Raw genomic sequence first — 22,892 nt, forward strand, 5'->3', positions numbered from 1 at the left:
GATCGCTCTGTATGGGATCACTATGAAAAGTCCGTCACAAAAATGGAATTATCTCAGCTTTTTGCTCAAAATTTGATGTTTTTGCAGAAACCTACCCATATTCAAAAGCTGATTACAAAAGAACCACTGCAGGTATGATGAAATGTTTTTTTTTTTAATCAGAAAATTTTTTTCTTTCATTTGGTATATTGTATGTTTATATATTTAAAGAAGAACATTTTCTGGAAGGCATTAAACTTTGGTGAAAATCATGAAAAACGCTGGCGCTGGCTGGCAACTTTTTTTTTAAAACGCTGACGGTGAAAGAGTTAAGTAATCATTTATGTCTTTAAATAAAGTAAACCACATATATGTACTTTAATGTGTTTGTTGTTCAGTTTGTTTAGGTTTGGTAAATGGGTAATTTTTAACTTTAACATTATAGGCCCTATTTTAACGATCTAAGCGCATTGTCTAAAGCGCACGGTGCAACGTCTAAATGGGCATGTCTGAATCCACTTTTGCTAATTTGACGACAGGAAAAATGGTTTGTGCTCCGAGCGCACGGTCGAAAAGGGTTGTTCATATTCTCCTAATGAGAAATGGGTGGGTTTTGGGCGTAACGTGCAATAAACCAATGAGAGTCTCTGCTCTCATCCCCTTTAAAAGCCAGTTGCGTTGGCGCTATGTCCAATCCCTATTTAGATGATGGACTTTGTAAACTGAAAAACTAAGCGGAGCAAAAGGAATGGTAAAAAATTGTGTTGTTTTCATTTTGATTGAAATTTTATTTTTTTGGATTAAAACCTTTAAAGCCTTTTTCTTTCAGTCAAAGAAGTACAAATAGCAGGCTTTGAATTGCTGTAAATGTATTGATAGCCTACGTAATCATTGTAATCTCATAAAATAATTTGCAAATATGCAAGAAAAGGTTTGTACTCTAAAAATACAAACAAGAGATAATAATTTACAAACGTGCGGAGAGCCGAAGCGTTTCAGCATTTGGAGAGCGCCATGGGATTTTTTACAAAGCATTACTTAAAAGTTGTTCTCATCTCAACATATCCACAGGTACAGAGTCATCATATACAATAAATCCGTGAGGTAGCATTTAAAAAACATTTAAAAATAGATGCATTTATTTACTTACCAGGCTACGGGTGAAGCAACTCTTTGCGCCTTCTAACGTCTCATAATCTGTCCTCATTTATGTCCAAAAGACTCAATAATAATCTTTTACATTCAATCCTTTAATCTTTCATATTTAAAAGCGTTTTTGTGCTGCTGCGCATTATGTATGTCATAAGCAAACCCGTGTTGTCATCCCATTTATAGGCGCATATTACTACCGCACTCTTTAAATAACAAAAAAACATATTCCGCCATTGACTTTAGACTAGGTTTTTGTTGGTCAATGGCGTAGTCTATTTTAGTTGCCTCAAAATAGCAACGCGCCAACAATGCGCCTGAACACACCTCATTTTAAGACCAGAACGCCCATGGGTGCAAATGCATTTGCTATTTAAACATCGTGGCGCTAAACATGAAAATTATCATTGCGCCGGGTTGAAACTAGCAAAAGACACTTGCATCGCGCATTGCGCTGCACTGCGCCGCATTGCGCCGGGTGTATGATAGAGCCCTATGTATTTATATTTAATTTGATTAATTAAGTGAATTTACATCAGGTTTATTTTTAATTGCTTCTAACAACACATAATATCTTTACACAGGGATGTGATTTTTCCGGATTAATCCGGAATTCCGGATTTTCCGACCTGAAAATGTGACCTACGTGAATCATGCAGATATGTAAAAAAAAAAAAATAAGGGGGGAGGGGGGTATCTCACAGCCGTCGCCATGGTAACCCGGGACGGAACCACAATCGCCGTCCCCGTGCAACAGGGCCACACCGGTGGCAGATGACAAAGAGATGCATTTTCCTTCCTTTCCAAGTATCAACAAGGACGTGTTTCTGACCGTTCGCAAATGGCGGATGGCGAAGTATGATTGTATTCACCAATTAGACCCGATCGTTTCTCTCCTCTCTTCTCCTCATTTGCGACGTTTGGCTGTCACTCGCGTGACACGAAACAAAGCGGCAAACATATACACGTCGGTTTATTTCTTATTTTCACAGAAATTAGAGGAAAAACGAGCGCCATTGCATAAAATCCTGGTGGCGACTGAGAGAGGGACGATGCAACAATATTGGTTCCGAAAAAGGCAAGGAAATAAGTTACCTCATCGAGCCTGGTTTAACCTAACTGAGCATTACATTCGTGCATGAAACCTGATCGACGAACACGGAGGGGCGGGAATCGCGGGACGGAGTGGAGTCTAGAGTGATGTTTCTTCAGGCTCCGGCGTGAATTTTAATGACAGACACTTCAACCGCGTTTTCATCACTGCGTTTTCTCTTCTAAAGTTCGGTAAAAACACATAAATGGGTTAAAATCTTGTTTAAGAATCTGTTTTATAATGAGAATCTCTCTTTCAGCGCGCCTCTGTGTGTGTTTGCGCTGCGTGACAGCCGATTTTAATCTGACAGTGTTCGTCACTGTACATTAAAAATCCCACACGAACATTACAGCGTAAATGCAAGGATTAAGATTGATTTTATATATAACAGATAATCTAGATACATTTACCCTAATAAGTTTTTAAAAACATGGTAATGTTTTAATGTTTTGCTTTAGTGTTTTAATGTCAGACAATCATTGAAATGAGGGAAAAATGAAGAGAAAGGCAGCAGATATAGCATCCTTCTTCAGAAAGAGTAGCAAAAAGCAGTCAAACAAATCTTAGTAAAATACATTAAAGTAGCCTTCAAAATTCACATGATTTTCTGGTCTCTATAGTTTTTTCAGCAACGGGAGATATAAATTCTGGTTTCAAAGTAAATTTCAAAAGTTTTATTTGATTAAATAGTTTAAAAAACATGGAGGTTGAATTATGACTATAAATTGTATGTTAATCTCAATTCATTTTAATAAAAATGTAATTATTGTAGCAATTGTATGTTATACATCATTGTGATTAACACACCTATAATACTTAAAAGTATTTTAAGGTTGGATGATAGAGATTTTATATGCCACCCCAGAGTAACTGCTGGCCCCTGCCTGGCCACCCCTATGAAAAATCCCTTGCTCTGCCACTGATTAGAAAAACACAAAAAATACATTATATTATAAATCTTTACCCGGACAAGTGACTTTTGTGCATGGACAAAAAGTGAAACACAAATTTACTTTTTCGAAGGACAAGTTCCTCAAAAAGTTAATGTCAAGCCCTGATAAACATATTACAACAATTTACGATTAACTAAGAATAATAGTAAACTATTATTAATTATATATATGTATGCAGCTTAGAAATGCGACCTCCGGAAGGCTGCAGACTTAGGATTGAGAAACGGCCTCTGTATCATCGTTTGTTTCAAAGGTTTCGTGTGTTTAAAGTTTTAAGGTTGACCAGTTTGATTAAAATAAATAGCACCTGCACTTTTTTGTACAATTACTTCTATTTATTAGTGTCAACCTTCTATTGTTCATGTTTAACAGCTAACAAAGTTACTCATCTACAGGGGTCTAAAATTAGAAAAAGAGACCTTTAAGACACTTTATTATAACTAATGGTCCTGTGTAGCACATTTACAGATATTTGTATAAAAAAAATACTCTGGTAAAAATAGAAGTACTGATTTAACTTCTTTACTCAAGTAAAAGTATCAAAGTAAAGGCTTGGAAATGTACTTAAAGTATAAAATTAAAAGTAGCCATGCCTTTAGTTCTTTATAAGCCATTGCCTACATTTTATTTGGATGTCGGCAAAATAGGCCTTCTTTTGACATGAACATTTGCATGTTGCACATTTAGCTGTTAAAGTTGTGTAAAAATGCAAAAAAAAAAAAATAAGTTAAAACATATTTTTTATCATGGTTGTTGATATAGAGAGAGGTGGTGATGGAGCAGTGGAAAAGACACTTGCTTTTGATTCCCACTGTTACACATCCACCAAATAAGTTGTTATGTGTCATACTGTACAAAAAAGTTGCATGTTGCACATCTAGCTGTAAAATAAACTGTAAAATGTGTTTTTTGTTCAAATAAGTTGTTATGGGTCCTACTTTACCATCCGTATAGATCCGCCACCAGTTTGATTGGCGTGTGTGTGTGTGGGGGGGGGGTCTCAATATATTTTCCTGCTTTTTTGTCCTTAGCCAATCACATGCCTGTTTACAACAAATGCATCTAGGACCGGCACTGATTATATAATAAAAAATATAAAGAAATAATGAATTAAGAAAATCTGAAATGCAAAAAGTTGTTTTTTATATTTATTTTTACTTATTTACTTATTCATTTAGCTGACGCTTTTATGCAAAAATGATCACTGTAATGCCATAACACAATGTTTTACAACCAATGTGCAATTTGTTTGTTTGATTCATAACCCTAGTGAACCAAATATCATTAACAAAATAAAACTAAATAACTTAGTCTTGCCAATCAGTTTTTATCTTACCTTCATAAGTTCCACTTTCTAGTAAAGCTCCACTTTTCTCCAGCTCCACAAACCGCTCAATAGTCACAAAATTATAGTCCACTCCTGGAACCTCTCCTTCTTTAGGCTGCCTGGTTGTACCTGCAGAGGAGAGAGAGGGAACAAGTTAGTTCAGGTCAGCGAGCCCCCAAAGGGTTTACACCACGGGCTTAATCACCAGCTAGAACGCTCATCCACCAAAAGGTGTTTTATAGCAAACTCAACATAAGTAGAACTTGAACTGGTCTACTTTGCTTTTACTCAGAGTGCCAAATGTGCTGTCTGTCAGGCACAGAACAAAACATTTTTTGATGAGGGATATTTGAGGTATACAGTCAAAAATAATGATGCAACCTCACACATACAAAAGGAAACATCACCCAGGAAAAAAAATGAAGAAAAGAGTTTGTAAAAATTTTCTCCTGGGTCCTGAGATGAAGGCTTAAGGTCTGTTCATACCAAGGATCATAACAATAAACTATGACGTTTTAAAAACCACTGTAAATTTAAAGGGATAGTTACCAAAAAAGAAAATGTTGTCATCATTCTGTAATACAAAATGTACAATATTTTAACAAATGATGGTAAGCACACAGTTGGCTGTACCCATCGACTTTCATAGTAGAAATAACAAATCCTATGGAAGTCAGTGGGTACCGCCAACTGTGTGGTTACCATTATTTCTCAAAATATCACAGTTTTTGTTCATTAGAACAAAGAAACTCATACAGGTTTTCAACAACATAAGGTGTGTAAATGATGACAGAATTTTCATTTTTGGGTAACTATCCCTTTATGAGAATAGAGAGAGTCCTAACTAACAACTAACAACTGCCCTCAATGAACATTGTTTAGCGTAATTTTTATAGATATTGCTCTTCATGTGAACAGGCCTTAACTAATCGGACACAAAAAGAGCAAGCCAACCCCACAAATACTTATCCAAGGCCATTTTAGCACCAACCTTCTTCATAATCTGTACTTTTGCTTATTAACACAGAAATAATGACGGCATATGATCCCTGAAAGCAAATTTTCATATTTGAAATCACCTAAACAAACATGCCTCTACCCCAATAGAATCTGGACCTTCTTTTGATAGACCCGTCCCAAACATACGCAACGCAGGCAAGATGTCAGTTAGTAGACACGCCCCTTACTGCTGATTGGCTACAAGTGTGTTTTGGTACTCGGCCCGACTCCCTTTTCCAAAGTCTTTTTCAAAAATCATGTGGCTTTCAAAAATCAGTGCTGCCAATTTACCAGTAAGAGAGGTTGAAGATTACCATTAAAGTACTGGTAAGCGCTGTGAAAGGAGAACAATAATTATGGACATTTAGAACGGATGAGGTCGGAACGTGTTGACAGCTTTGGGCCAATCATAACGTTCTTATACAGATTACACGTTTACCCCATACTGTTTACTGCTCACGTAGCACACGCTGTTTCGGCATTTCTGATGTTAATCTGGAGTACCTATAGAGTAGTATTACATCCTTTCGAAGGGTCTTTAGTTTAATCAAATTTATAAAAGAAATATAAGCTTTACCAAATCTTTCCGATAACGTACGAAAAAATGAAGAAAGAGGAGTTACTACCGCGGGAGGAGCGAGTACGAGTCATGCAACACTATACAACACTTATAACTTGTGATTCACTACATGTTCGTGTCATTTATACAATATGCACGCGCCTATTTCCAACAAAAGACAGAAGTCTTACTTACCGCATGCAACTCGTGACCCGGTTGGGAAAATCCAGCGCATCAAACACACACGCAAAACTCCGCTGCTACCCCGAATAATAAACTATATCCATTGTTTTCATAAGGTTGGCTTTCTTCTCCTTACATCCAAAAACACACTTCTTCTTTCATGCCATTGTTGAGTTTTGAAATTAAACAAAGCTGTGTTGCGTGATAAGATGTTTGCAAGTTCTAGCGTCTCCCTTGACGGGTGGGCAGGGTTTTCCGGGGGAAGTGCCCATATAAAGAAGTGATACGTATTAGGGATGCTTAACGATTAAGCTTGATTAATCGTTAGCAGAATAAAAGTTTTTGTTTACATCATATATGTGTGTGAACTGTGTATAATAACTTTGTATAAATAAATGTACACACATGCATGTATATGTTTTAGAAATGTTAACATGTGTATATACATTTGTATATTTATGTATAATTTATATTATATATAAATACTTAATATATACATTTTTTTCTTAAAATTATACATGAATGTGTTCATATATATATATATATATATATATATATATACATATTTATTATACAAAGTTTACACACATATGTGATGTAAACAAAAACTTTTATTCTGCTAACGATTAATCGCGATTAATTGTTTAGCATCCCTAATACATATAGAAAACCCCTGAAACGTCAGCTGGACCTGTAATCGAAAAAAAACTTTCTGAAACTTGAACGAACCCTGGCGAAGTGCATTCGGCACAGAAATACTCTGTAACACGCCCAACTACTTTTTTGACACTTTGCCTACGTTTAGCATGAGGACACAACTCTATAACTGTGTTTATAAGTCAGAATGCTTGAAATACCATTGAACCCCCCCTCCCCCTTTAAAGTCGAGCACACCTGAATTTAAAGTCCACATTTATTCACCAAAGTTGTTTAAAACAGATTACAATCTATATGCCGAATTGCCCACGTCGTCTCTGTAAAGCCTATGTGTAAACATTACTGCTGTTCAAAACGCAGGTTGCGACTCTTCCCCAGTTCAGTTTTGTTTGAAGTCACCTAATGCAATGTTGTTTGGTCACGAGCAACTGCGCGGCTGGCGGCGTTTGCCAAAGAAGTGAAAACAGCAAAATATGGATATGAAGTTTGTGGATATGAAGTCATAATCCAGCATTGTTTACAAATACAACACTGGGTTTGCCGCACAGCAGTTTCTCAGGCTTTCTCACCGAGTTTACCGGTATATTGATATTGATGTGTGAATGACATCTTACTGGTAAAAAAAAGGAACGTCACTGCGTGTGTGAACAGCACATTTTTGTATTTACTGGTAAATTCATTCTTGTAAATTAAATTCATGATAATTTACCAAAATTACTGCGTGAAAGAGTCTATAGACTGAGTAAGGCCATGACAAAGACTGAAATCCGCTTTGATGCTCCTAATCTGATATTTAGTTTATGAGTCTTTAGCCTGGATTTCACAGACAGGGATCACATTGTGATTGTGTTTGCTGACTGCTTTAAAGGCTTTAAAATAATTGATAACTTATGACAACTTGCAGGGGTTAAAAGGGTACACTGAGGTGTTAATATATTTTCACATGAATGTAGCAGATCATTAATTAGCCAGGAAGGAGTGCTAGAGTTTGTGCTAATTGTTTCTAGCTGAGAAAGCACTGTTTTTTTTTACCTCTGTGAGTTAAGAAAGCTCTTTGTACAACTGCCAACAGTAAACACCTTTAAACCCTTCACAGCCCAGTCTAGTTTGCATTTTTCAGCCAACTTGCCAACCACACTGTTTGAAAAAAAGGTCAAAATACTGTATGTACCCCAGGGCAGTACCCTTTAGAAATATACCAATATGTACTTCCAAGGTACTAATATGAACTCTTAAGGTGTATTACTTTACTTCTTGAACAATCACCTGCCAGTTACAACAATCCACGTTAAACTACAGCAGTTCAGAAACAACATCTGACAGCAGAGATTTAAACTCCACTGAGATGGTGCCGTGCAGAAAATCCCAAAAGGACACACAACCATCAAGATGTCACTAGCCTCACATGCATAATCTCTCATCATCTATCAATCAATAGCCACGAAGCTGGTGGGCTTTCACTGTCTGCGATAGGCTATTCATCTTTATGATGGGGATGGTAATGAGTGGTCAAAGCAAATGAAACGTCTCCGCTCGTGTGACCCGTGTCTACGCATGCATGATCCCTGACAGAAGACTGAGTAACACCTCTCATCACTAAATCCTAAATACAGTACACACAATACCTTTGACTACCCAAGCATGTAATAACGTAATGAAAGGAAAATGAATCCACTACGACTATTAAATCTTTTGCCAACATCGTCTTAAAGCTTAATTTGTTGATAAATCATACTTTAAATGAGAAAAGCTAATTGCTGGAAGACAGATCGATCACCATGCCAACAATTTCTCCTTGGGAGAGGCATGTACCTTGTCAGAAAGGCGTTGTTGATGAGATTGTGCATCAGTTTATTCAACTCAAAGCCGATACAAAGAATAGCTTATATGCATTCTCACTCGCCTTTCGAAGAATTCCAGAAATTATTGTAACGGTTGGCCTTGATTATCTTTAAAGCACTCTTCATGCAATATACTGTAGAGGCTCTAATCAAACCCTACCACTAGACCTATTGCATGCTTTTATGTTAGAAAACTATTTCTGAACATATGTATGCTAATTCAATATGCTTTGCTTTGTGTATTACTTATACATATATAGTAATTGGCTTTATCCAAAGCCAGTTAAGTGCATTCAATCTTTTAGCACATTGGATCAATACAGTAATGGCCAAAAGTGATGTCAAGCTCTTAATTGAAATATTTAATGGAAGATGTACAGTATTAAAATGTTATGTGTATGTTGTATGGGTGTGTTTGGAGTATAAAAGAAAGCTCAGCTTTGGGAAGAATAAAGGTGTGTTATGCAAAGTATGCAGAATATATAAGGACAATGACAATGACTGTTTTTAACATGCACGACCATATGCCGTTTATGCTTAATAAACTGATAATGTGTGGAGTCATGTAGTAGACGTGCAAACCTTTTTTTTTCTGGGCAAAGGCAATAAACAATGTAACAAAAAGCGATCTGCACAGGTACTGAATATTTTTTTGCCCATTACCTCAATTTCGCATTGCGTGTAAACACTTTAACCGGCTTGCGCGCATTTTTTGTTCAGTAACGCATAAAAGTCTGCACTCAAATCAAGCAGTTGGCAAGTTCTGCAGACATGAGAAGAAATACATCAGTATAGCTGACAGATTTCCCGCTAGCTTTTTAAACGATTATACTGTATGTACTATAGGCAGTGACTCCACACTGCAAGCGAGAAACCTGACAAATCTCCAAATCTCATGTAAACGCAGTTGGGTGATTGTCACAAAATCCATATGTAGGAGGTGTCCATCATCAGAATTTTTAAAAAGCCTTGAAACCATTTTTTTTTTTTTGCACAAATAAGATTAAGGTCTAAACTTAATATAACCATTATTTTTAGAGAATTTAATAAATATTTCCTATAGAATTATTTAAATTTTATAGATTATTATTATCAAAATGGTCTTTACCGCAACATGATATTACATTAAATATATGCATTTACAAACTCATGTTTCGGTGATGAGAACTAAAAAGTTTACTTTTATCTGGGGAGAAAAATAAGAACTGCTTATCTTGTAGTCATCTTGAGTGCCACAGTCAATTATGTCCCTTCCAACTATTTATTTATTTAATTTTTTTGAAAATATTATTTCATTGAGGGCTTAAAAGCGTTCTAAGCGAATCTGCGAGACGTTAGTTTTTGTTGACGTTTGAATTGTTTTCAAACAGACGGAGCGTAGCTAACTCCTCCCCCTCCCTTTCGTGCTTTCATGAACGCGCCCAACCCCTACCCCCAAATCCTTCTTGTCGTTTATTGGCTGAAACACTTTGTTATGGTTTCTGTTTGTAGGTTTGGCCACTATGTTGTTATTGCTGTTTGTGAAGCCTGGGCTGTCTACAGAGATCGCGTTTTTTTACAGTTTGATCAGCGGACCGGCAGCAAGCAGATAGTGAGGAGATGTTCGCTGTATGTAACAAAAAATGTTTTATGGTCTAAAAAGCGTCGATTCGCTTAGAGCACCTTTAAACAATGATTGAAAATTGTTGTGGAGGATGAGAAAATTGGTCTTGTACACATTTATATTCCTTATTATTGTCTCTACATTTACCAATGATCACCAAATACCACATGTTTCTTTACTGTAAATGTTTATAGTATAACATGCACGGACGCTTTTTAATTTTTAGATTTTTTAATTATAAATTTTCCATGTCAAAGAACCCAAAATCCAGTCATGGACACGTTGCGGTAATGAACATTTTCCCCTTAAATGTGGAAAAAACAACAAAATTGGTTTGTATGATGTCATTTGAAATCATGTGCAAAATAGTACATGAAGAGTTGTTTGTACAGTACCTGTATGCCTCAATTTTGGATAGCATTTACTTTTATATCAAAATGACACCTCATAAGTCTAATTTCGCAAAAATCACCCAGTTTTCTGCATAGCCGTTTATTGATTTGCATGTAAACGCATGAAAACAGGTTTCTATAATAAGCAGATTTTTGATAGTTATCCGATTATTTATTATTTTCTTCATGTAACACACTCATAGATTACAAAATATTACCAAAAAAGGGTCAATAAATTAACATTTATGAATTTGTAGGAATTTTCCTTTCAGCCTAAAAATGTAAATATTTAAATGAATCACCATACGTGATTTGCTAAAATTTGTTCTCGTCAATTTAATGGTATTTGTGCGCCTAAAATATTATTTAACGCCTAAAAAGCATATTCTAAATCCTTCACTAATTTGCGCTGCTTTTGTTCATTATGGAAATTACATTTCTTTAACCCTTTAGCCCCTTGTCAGTTAATCACCTTCAGAAATGTCAACTTCTACTTGTGATTTATTGAAATTGCATTCTAACGCTTACAGTTTTTTCCCTGTTTGGCAAATCTGGCCCTAAATGTTAAGAATAACAATATTATCAGCTATCAATATAATACTGCATCACAAGCTCCCTGCTCCATCACAAGTTTCACAAGAGGAGTCCCATTTGCTGCCGCCACCTGTGGAGAAATCTTCTGATGCTGTAAATGTGCAAAAGATTATACAAAGCGACTGTGCTTACACTCACACAGCTATGCAAAGACACACAGAATCGACTTCAAAGCAGACCTTTGATGTTGGACGACTGCATCGTCCTATGACAATACCGTCTCACAGCGGCAATGCTGCTGAATGGCTTATGATTTGCAATACCATGTAATTCATTTAGTAGCAGTGTGAGGTGTTGCTTATAATACTGAATTCCAGGTCATTTCATATTTATCAGCTAAATTCCTCTATTCTAAAATCCTAACATATAGTGAATCAGGGATTTGAAGCAAGTGCCACATACTGCTTTTACGTCTACTAGAAAAGTGTTACAGATAGCATCAGGTATGATGGGATTTTACATGGTTGCTAGGTAGCAAGAAATCCGGATGTACACTGTCAAAGGAGTAAACATATATATTTTTTATCTGTGATTGTCATCCCAGAAGAAAATGTTATTGCTCAAAGCGAGACTTGTGGAGTTTTTATTCAACGTGTCACTCAAATGTGATGATGTTCTTTTAAATTCCTAAGGAGGGACAAAAATAGAAACGAATCAATTGTTGAAATACAGTAGGGGTGTAAATCGAGCAATATAATACATTTGAAGAGCATAGCTCAAATTATTTGGCCTTGGAAGATTTAATGAGAAATGTAATGAGAATTTAATGAGAAATTTTCTGGGTTTTGACTGCATGTATTTGGACTATCTGAATACAGTTTGAGTCATTACTCAGATCTTATCTGAACATTTTACCTCTCCGAGTAATGTCAGGGATGTCTAGGAGAAACAGTTGAGATATTAAAAAGATCTTGGTATGGGATGATATCTTCAACGTTGAAGGATGTACAGTATCTAGTATCAGCGTCTGTTTTGTCATTACTGCTCACATGTCCATTAAGGGTGTCACGATTCTCCAAATCCTTGATTCGATTACATTTTCAATTCTAAGGTCACGGTTCAATTCAATTCTCGTTTTTACTTTTTTTTTGAAAGAACAGGTTGCTATGCCATTTTTAGACTATACATTTATGAAATATAATATCTGACCTTGAACCCGGAGATGCCCTGCCATGTTAGTTGTGCTGCCATTGGAAACATATGGTACACGCACATACCTGATAAAAACAAAACTTCCTGTCAATACTTTGCACCTTAAAAACTTGTTTTTATTACCGTCAGACGAGATTGTCACGTTCCCATGTAAAGTGCAGCTCGCGTGGTGTCTCCTGCATCAGCCATGCTATCTTTTAACTGGCTGTAGCTACCCGGATTTAAAAGGGTAACTATATTGTATGGCGGAATAGCACTTTTGGGAGTACTTCGACTCGCCTGAAAAATCCGCTCCCCTTCTCCCTCTCATAATGGGAGAGGGAGGGTGTTACTGCGCCGAGTCGAAGTACTCCCAAAAGTGCTATTCCGCCATACAGTATAGTTCCGCTTAGAAATCCGCTACATTTTATTTTGTACCACCATACTTGCTCGTATAACTACTCGTCTTAAATAGGAAAAACTTTGATGTGTTTGGTCACTTCTAACTTTATCTCTGTTTGGTACCATTGAATGAATGGGGCTAAGCTAAATGCTATTGAGGTGTCGCAGCGCACCCCAGTGCTTACGTGCACGCACTAAGATGATAGAGGGATGTATCAACTCTTCTTAGTTAAGGTAATAACATAGTTTAATATTGAAAATGAGTAGACTATTCCTTTAAGAAATGTTACGGATTACAGCTTTAAAGGGATAGTTCACCCAAAAATCTGTCATCACTACTCACCCTCATTTACTAAACATGTATAGTTTGTTTATTTTGTTTAACACAAAAGAAGATATTTTGATAAATTATTGTAAGCACAGTTGACAGTAACTTTTGACTTCCATAGTATTTCCTACTATTGATGTCAATGGGTACCATCAACTGTGTGCTTACCATCATTCATCCAAATATCTTCTTTTGTGTTCAACAAAATAAAGAAACTCATACAGGTTTAGAACAATATTAGGGGAAAAAATGGTTTTTGGGTGAACTATTTAATTATATTAGAGAATAATATAAAAACATGTTTTAAAAAAATCCTCTTTTAGTTCTTCCAAATAAGTTGGGTTTGCCTCAAGAGTGTTCATAATTTACTTATCAGGAATCAATCAATTCTAAAGGATTCAAGTTTTACTGATAAAGTAAAAAAAAGGATTAATAATTTTCACCTTGCACACAGTATCTACGTTTAAATGAACACCTTTTGCCTCCATCTGAATGAAATCATCATAGTGTTTACATAAACAATTAAAAATGTGATCAGCTTTATATGGCGCTGTTTGAAATCAAATTTGATCATGTGCACATTGCACAAATAAGTTATAGTTTCACGCTGTTCCAGCATCAGCATATACATACAAGCAATCCTCCAAAACCCGCTTCACATCTATTTCAGGTCATACTGTGATTAATAAACGGCGAGCACACATAGCTTTGTGCCGTGCTGCTCATCAGCAAATACACCCATTCACGTGTCCCCAAAAAGTGTGCTTGACTTCACGCAGTGCTGCAGAGACCATCCAAGAGAGATGTAATGAAATAAATCACTTCCGGTTGGCGTGTCATGCAGTGTAGTCGCACAAGTAAATTTTTTTAATGCATCCAAAGCTCAAATATGATCCAGATGGCTGGCACCCCAAGCAGCCCATTTCCGACTCTCCTTCCGGTTTATCGGCTGTCATTTGTCATGTACATTGGAAAGGTAAAAGTAACCATGCTGACTGGCCTGTGGGTCGCCAGTTGACTAGCCCTGCTTTAGGGGAAATTGAGAAACAAAGTGCTTTCCACATAAGCAATTCAGGGTGGCGGCAAGCTACAAACAATTGTTACAGTACCACAAACAGAATGCTGTTCAGTGTGGCGGGCGACAAGTTATTTGTCCTCTGTATCATCCAAAATGACTTGATAGTGGCAGAATCTTCCCGTGCAGAAAATGTTCCTCTATATCTCCTGCTGAGTGGAGGGGGAGAGGGAAAACAAAACAGAAACACTATCGGGAAATTGTGTCCTTGCACATTTGTTTGAGCAAGGAAGAAAAACAGACAGAGGCGTGAAGGACGATTCTTTCAAAACCTGGAGCGTAGGCTAAGTTTTGGCATGGGTTCTCATCTCATAAGGCAAGGAACAGTATGTGCATCATGCAGGATACACTTACAGTAGGGTTATTACATTCTTCAAAGAACTATTGTACTCAAAACCAAATTAAATTAACAAGTTGCTTAATTCTTAATTAAGCAAGTTAATTGAAGTTGCAGCATGCCAGGGCGAATTGCAGAGGTCCTATAAAAGAAGAGTCAACACTGCAAATATCAAAAATCACGAATCATGTGACCACGGCGGTACCGGGGAAATTTGATTCCGCAATACCACGAAATTTATAATACCGTTACATTCCTATACATTTCATTTATAAAATTGTGTTTTTATTCATGAAAATATGCAATATTACTATCAAAGGGTTTTAACTGATGATTTCCGCGAGTAGGCTACTGCACCTCGCTAGCGAATTAGCATAAAGTTATTGTTATCGTCGGATGGTGTGGATGCTAAAGTAGTTATCGTTATAATATGAATGGCCCTTTACCCTAATTTTATACATACTTGCAAAAAGTTACGGATTAGAGCTTTAAAATATAATTTGCAACAATTACCTTTTGCAACTAAAGCCTTGAATGACTTGTGACATTCAAGATGTAATTATTTTGCCTTTATGTCACTTTGATTTATAGACTAAGTGGGGAAAGGGCATAAAATGAAAAGAAAAAAGGGGTTATTGGTAGATGATGCAAGCCAGTCTCAAACTATTATAATAATTACCGTGTCAAAGCATATGCGCTGACCACTAGGCCACAGCTTTAATGCCTAAAAGTAATTTAACATTATGAAGGGATTTAGATTGAAATCAATGTGCAGCCATACGCAAGAAAGTGAGAGGTGAATAACTAATGTGTGGAAATTCATACAAGGACTATTTAAGGAAAAGAATGAAACGCTTAGCTGGAATTTCATCAGTTCTGGAGGTTCCTCTGTTGTCTCCCACATGTGATTACCATCCCATGATCCATGTGGATTAAGGTTACGGTCTCAGTAGGCACCGAGCCATATAAGAAGCCTTTGTACTTAGTGTGTTTTATTCTTCATTTGTAACAATGGGTTTCTGCAGCTATGCATGCTCAGTTTCTGTTCTGTATCATCTCGATGCTTTAGCTTCCAGCTAAACAAATCACTAGCCAAACATCAAAATATGCCCCGAACACTTCTTAATGCCTGCAATATGGGCCCTGTCTCTGTTTTTTAACTTGATTCCAAAGTATTTTTATCTGGTCATGACAGGAGAAAGTACCAGCTTGTGATCTAAGGACTAGCCACCACGATGTGACTGTACCAGCCTTCAGAGTCACGCCACATACGCTTGCCATCCAAAAACATTAAAGAAGATCAGCCTTACAGCTGCTATGAGTCCCGATCGTGTCCTGCCCAAACAAGAAAGCACCACCGCAAGAAATGAACGCGGGGTGTGCTGAGAAAAGACAGTGACCTACTTCTCCTGCCTGCTGTTTGTGAGACAATATGACAACATTGCATTGTGATTCATCAGGGGAAATTACATCTTGTTATTAATGCCTTGGTAAAGGAACTGGCAATTGCCATCCGCAACCACCAGGCCGTATACTGTGGGATGAGCAGAATTATTCTGGCAAGATTATGAGATATGGGTTGTAATAACGTTTGCTGATTGAACTGCTGTGGTGGAAAGCCAGATGGGAGGATGTCCTCTGCTGAAACGGACAAGATGAGCAAAGTGGTGGTGATAGAGGTGCAATGAAAGAGAAACAGCAAATTGAAAAGCATACATGATGGAGAGAACTGTGGAGTTTATTGAGCACACAGGGTTTGTTAAGTGGATATCGAAGTGCATTGAAGAGAGCTTTAAAAGAAGCACAATGTCAAAAGTGTAGCTCTGCTCTAAAAACATGTGAGCTGCCAATCTAGACTGAATTTTAAGGTATGATACCTATATGAAAACAGAAAAATGGTCCCAAATGGTCCCTAACTGTAACTGGGGCAGAACCCTTAAATAAGGTCATAATATGTACCATTTAAATATAAACATTTTTGGTACAAATATTTACTCTCAAGCAGTCTTTGGTGCCAAAATGTACTCCTGAGGTACTAATATGAACTGAAAAAGTACCACCCAAGTGACAACTAGGGATAATTTTTGACCACGCTGCAAAAGGTAGAGAGCAATATAATGCTGTCTACTAAGATGTCTTGTTTAATCCAAAAAAAGTCTTATTCTCAATCAGTTTACTTCTAGTTGAAAATGAGAGCATTTGGGTTAAAAAAAAATAAATAATATTAATTAATAATATTCAGTAAGGCTACAAATAAAAAATATTATTATTATATGTTAAATTGAATATATTATATTAAAATAGTTTAAAATGATCATGTTAAGCGATCTCATGTTTTATTTGTTTTTGGAGTGTTAAAAGCTGTTTGTGCTCTTAATTCTGCTGGGCTATTTTTATATAATAAAAAAACAGACCATTAGTTTATTTATTAACCCAACACGTGTTCTGACTAATGTTTTTACCCAGCATTGGGTTAAAAGTACCCTAGCTTTTTTGTGTGTATAGAAGACCCGTAAAAGACACAAAGATTAAATCCAAAAAGATATTTGGCCATTTTCTTTTAAGGTGAAGGCTCATCCACACCTTCCCAAAACGCCTCATTCAAACACGACCCTACATCACTATGTGGTAAGATTTGCATAACACCGCCCAAATGTATATGCAAAGAAAGAAGGCGTAACTTAGATTCTCGCGGTAGGATTGTTACCACCACCACCATGTCGTGAAGATGCTGTGCTTTGGGAGCTGAAATATGGTAAAGGGCACAACATTTCCGTCACAAACTTGAGGTATAATTACCCCTCGGGGATTAATAAAGCTTTAAACTGTATTCTGCCAATCAAAAGGAATATGATTGGATAGCTGGCCAATCAGAGACACAGTGCTTTTCATAAAAAATTAGATTTAAAAAAAACGACACATGAGTAAGGCGGGGCATAGAGGAGCAAGAATAATGTATGTGAACTGTAAACCCAAATAGTACAATGTACTTTTTGTGAAAAAAAGTTTCACAAACTCAGAAAAAATGAGTCATAAAACTTAGCTAACTCAAAAAATGTATTTATAACTTCCAAATGGAGTCTCGTTTTAACAGCCTCGTTTTAACAAACACTGCAAATAATTAAAAACTTTTGGTGTTTGTGATGAGGCTTATGGCTTTCAATCTGCCAGTTAAGCCGAGAAAAGATTCTGGCACTGCAAATTTACTTCATTTTAAAATGAAATCAACACGATTGGTTGAGGAGGAATTTGCATGAGCCTGAATTAGGAGAGCATTTATTTAAATTTTCAGGAAAGAAAAAGACTCAAAAGTGTACATTCATTTATGTTGGAGATTCAAAAAATGTTTGCTATTTTTTAGTTTTGTGATTGTTCAGAAGTTTAGTGCCTGTGCTTAGGCTATTGGTTAATATGTGTTGCTTTATCATAAAAAACAATAACTGTGTGAAGTCAATGCCAGCACTGAACTCAGTTTCTTCACACTTACATACACATGAGTCACATTGTCTGTTGACTTGTGAACAAAAAATAAATGGTAAACACTACTTATGGTAAAACAGTAGTTTTAAGTATAGTGTACTTAAATATTACATACAATGAAATTAGGTTTGGATTAATTGTCATTACCAGCAGCCATATCACCCTGTAGCCCAAGACAGCTTGCCCACTGAAGCTAAGCAGGTTTGAGCCTGGTCAGTACTTGAATGGAAGACCACCTTGGAAAGCCAGGTTGCTGCTGGTATAGGTGTTAGTGAGACCAGCATATGTAAAGCACTTTGAGGTCTGCAGAAAAGCGCTATATACATTTAATGAATTATTATTATTATTTATAAATATAATTTACATTTTAATTTAATTTTGAGTTGGCTTACCTAAATCTTTTTAGGTAATCAGTTTCCACAAAAGTTTTGAGTACTCTAATTTGTTTTCTGAACCTCAAATTTTTACTAAATACATAAAATAATGATATTTTTAGCAATGTCATATGACTGCATCAATGTATCTCTTCTCAGAATATAAATGTATTTTTTAACCCATTTTCAAATAATATTCAAAGTCTTTGTTTATGCAATTAGTCTCATGAGATTTTAAATGTCAGTATGTAAATCGATCATTGGTTTTTGTGAGTCTTGTGACTAGCCGTCATATGCATCATGACAAAACATGCAGTCACAAGAAATGCAAGAACCAATGATCGTCTTACTCAATGACATGAAGCTGGCGTCCATTCAATCAATTACAATACACTCAAAATATGAATCATTTTCGCTCACAAACGTATTGCTTCGACTCAGAACACATAATTTAACCCTCTGCAGTCGATTTTTAAAGATAGGTGGGCTTCAGACACAATTTAATGCATTAAAAAGCTAGGAAGAAAGTATTTCAAGACTTTTTTCAAACATAACTTATGCGACTGAAAAAGGAAGTCACATATACCTACCTATAGATGGCATTAAGGTGAGTAAATTATGGGGTAATTTTTATTACTTTTCATTTCAATTCAAGTAGTTATAAATATACTTGAGTCTACCACACACTTTAAATGAGTATCATTATTTGTGTGTCAGGCAGTAATGAGTGTTTCAAATTCACTTGAGGTTCTATTTCAGTTAGGATGTTTAGTGCAGCTGCTTATGCAGACAGTACAACAAAACAGCTCACTATGTTTTGTAAAAAAGCTTGTGAGACCTGACACTGATATAGATCAGATTCTGATTGGATGAGGCAGTGTTTTTACAATTCTTCCACTGCCATTCCTGTCTAACCCAGTTCTGATCCTAATCCATCTGTTATTATTGCAAAGGGCCATGTCAGCGAGGTCTATTGTGTCCTCTATAATCTGACCATTAGTCAATTAGGAAATAGCAAGCCCTCCTAATGCTGCAGTATTATGAGGCTGAATTAGCCCCAGGCACCACCAGACAGAAACAGGGTGTCCGGATACAGGGCCTTTGAGATGCATTATGAAAAACTTGCTTTCAGTGCACTTCCTTCTTACTTTGAATTTGCTTGTGTGGCCATTTCAAATATTTACTATCACAGACCTGAGAAACCAACGGGGACAAAGAGCGTTCAGTAAAAGCAAAAGTGAAGAAATAACAATAAAGTCGGCCCTAATACTGACCCATGGGGCACACTGGGGGGGGGGGGGGTTGTTTTTAGCATAGTTTGAAAATACAAACAAGATTAACAATACATGTTAGCTCTTTCAAAAGGTAAGAAGCCAAAAATCAAAAAGTTCAACGATGTGTGTGAATTGTTCTCCTAGGTGATTGATAGTGGACCTGTGGGATTGATTTCAGAACCAGAAAATCAACTTGCTAGCCTGTTGAATCTGCAAAAGCCAGTGTCTGTTGAAATATCCATTATAAGCTACACCTCCAAGAGACGTATTGACGGTGCAGAATTAATGATGCCTGGAAGAGAAGAACTGAGTGAAATAAAGAAATTGCATTTAAATTGCATTTAAACCAGAGAACCTTCCTTTACAGATGTATTAATGTTAATAACCTTTATGGATTTTTGCCTTGCAGGCAACCATTATTACGACTGATTTCCTGAGGAGACTCAAGAAACTCTAGGTTGTTCCGCATATCTTGAAAGATGCTTACACAGCAAGCACATCTGAGACATCAGGGAGCGATTCAAGAAAATCCCTCACCAGATCAACAACATAAGCTATTCCTAATGTATTTCTTGGCCACTCTTTTAAGGTATTAGTCATTACACTGATACACACTGTCAGATTAAAATGAAACTACTGAAAAGAGAAACAATGGTTTTGATGGCTCATTTGATCAGTCAATCAACCAGTGTTGGGTGTGACTATTTACCAAACAATATCTTACTGTAATTTAATTACATTTTCCTTGAAAAAGTAAAGTAAGGGATTACTCTCATTTTATCCAGTAATTTATATAATGGATTTAACATCAAAATTTGATGTCTAGCATTATATTTAAATACTAAGTTAGTGAGTGAACTCTTTCACCGCCATTGACGAGATATCTCGTCAATTAAGAGAAAACGCTTCCCCGCCAATGACGAGATTTTCCGTCTTTCCGCAACACCGCTATTATCCACCAGGTGGCGCACTTCCGCAACTTATACAACCTGGAAGTAGCACCTCACGTGAAAGAGAAAGAACTCCGTGTATGTTTTAAAGATCGCTCTGCATCTGATCTCTATCAAAAGTCCTTGGCAAAAATTGCATTATCTCAGCTTTTTGCTCAAAATTGGGTGTTTTTGAAGAAACCTACCCATGTTTGAGAGGTGATTACAAGAGAACTAATGAAGGTAGGATGAAAGTTTTTTTTTGTTTGAAATCAGAGGGTCTGTTCTTTCATCTGATATATTGTTTGTTTATATATTTAAAGAAGAACATTTTCTGGAAGGCATTAAACTTTTGTGAAAATCATGAAAAATGCTGGCGCTGGCTGGCAACTTTTTTAAAAAATGCTGGCGGGGAAAGAGTTAATAAGAATAATGGAAACACTTTATGTGGCATAAACTGTGGCAAAAGTAACGCGGGACAAAATTAACAAAACAATTTTCTCCTAGCCCTTATAACATTTGCATCCCAAACAATGAAAGCATCTTTAGGACGCAACTCTTGACAGACCTGACAAATATTGCGTTATTTATTCACCATTTTCCGCGTGTAGATACAGAAATGTGTTTTTAACCACGATAAGTAAATTCCTAAAGCAGTCGTTTTTTCTTATAATGCGTTGTGTTTCTGGTTTCATGTATTAAAGTATTGATCAATCTACAGGTTATTTAGTGCTCTAATGCATCCTGAAGTTTGACTTCTCAGCTTTTCAAAATAAAAGTAAATCGTGTTTAAATGTCAGGAGTTTCTGTGGAGACAAATGTAGCCCTTTTTACTTTTGTCCCGCTGCTAATACTGTTGTATATGTTGAAAAATGATGTTATTCTAATTTGATTTCATTTCATTTTTATAGTGTTCAAACTGTTGAATTTTTTTTTATTCTCAACAATTTAAGTTTGTACTGTCTGTTGCTTTTGAAACATTTATGAAAACTGAAATTTAAAATGAAAATGTAAAATTTTATTATTTAAAAAAAAGATAAATTACAAAATATGTTTGCTGTTACATATAAACGAGTTCATAGTCATGTAAATTTAATAAAAACACGTGTACCACAAAAATCTATCTTGTTCTATCTTGTTGTGTTACTTTTGACTCACCTGTGTGTTACTTTCGTCCCTGCTGATGGGTCAAAAGGATCAATGCCCTCCCAATGTTCAAAGTGAAATTATACTGAAGTCCTTTTACATTTGTTCAAAATGCCCTGTAATTTGTTCACCTGGTATTAATAGACCACACTTGTGAGTTACTGACCACGGAAAAAATATATCTGTCTATAACATTATCTTTAAAAATTAAGTTTTTCTGAAAAATTGTACTTTCGCCCCTGCTCTCCCCTACTAAAAAGCACATACAGTACAGTATTAATGTCTGATTCTGCAAAACCTTATTCCACATCCTTAATCCTACCCAATCCCTACCAATACTTAAACTTAACTACTTTACTAAGTGTTAATAATTTATCAGTAATTAGGACTATTTTGAGGCAATTATATATTGAGTCTTTTATAAGAATACCACAAAGCGCGTCAAATATGAGGCATCGTGTGTTTGTGTGTGCGTTTGGCCATCGATCGCGTCACACTGTCTGACGAAGCACACACACTGTGGGGTTGACTAATGAATATGTATGATCTCTGCTCTTCTCTTCAATGAAGGGGGGCGTGGCTCATTTTGGATAATGCAGTAACAGGAGAATGACGGTAAGTCTCCCTCTTCTTATACAGTTAACAACAAATGGCAATATTTGTTTTACACTTACATCATTTAAAAGTAGACAATCCATGCACTATGTAGACATTTGTCTTGTGTTTGTTTGACAAGTATTCATTAAGTTACAGTTCATTTTTCTGACGCGTTTCTGAAAGAAGTTCACTGAGGGAGAGAGAACTGAACGCGCATCATGTTTATTTTCTTAATTTTGCGAAAAGCACAACATTTTGTTTTTATTGGGAGTGGACAGAAAAAAACTAGACACTTTAATGTTTTAAATGATGTATAAATCATATCTGTATGTTCAAAATCAGCAGAGTAATCTACAGTGAGGAAAATAAGTATTTGAACACCCTGCTATCTTGCAAGTTCTCCTACTTAGAAATCATGGAGGGGTCTTAAATTGCCAACGTAGGTGCATGTCCACTCTGAGAGACATAATCTAAAACAAAATCCAGAAAT

At 36.2% G+C, this 22,892-nt stretch overlaps 1 protein-coding gene across 14 annotated transcripts in view; it reads right to left on the reverse strand.

Moving 5' to 3' along the window:
* Positions 1-22,892, reverse strand: part of magi2a (membrane associated guanylate kinase, WW and PDZ domain containing 2a) — a 267,335-nt gene that overhangs the window by 123,645 nt on the left and 120,798 nt on the right. For all 14 annotated transcript variants that reach the window (XM_073813944.1, XM_065268675.2, XM_073813942.1 and 11 more), the window contains exon 3: positions 4,511-4,630. In XM_073813944.1, the coding sequence (XP_073670045.1) occupies positions 4,511-4,630 (120 nt within the window). The remainder of the gene's footprint in view (positions 1-4,510; positions 4,631-22,892) is intronic.

This window comes from Paramisgurnus dabryanus, chromosome 1 (assembly GCF_030506205.2).
Source record: "Paramisgurnus dabryanus chromosome 1, PD_genome_1.1, whole genome shotgun sequence".
Classification (NCBI taxonomy): Eukaryota; Metazoa; Chordata; class Actinopteri; order Cypriniformes; family Cobitidae; genus Paramisgurnus; species Paramisgurnus dabryanus.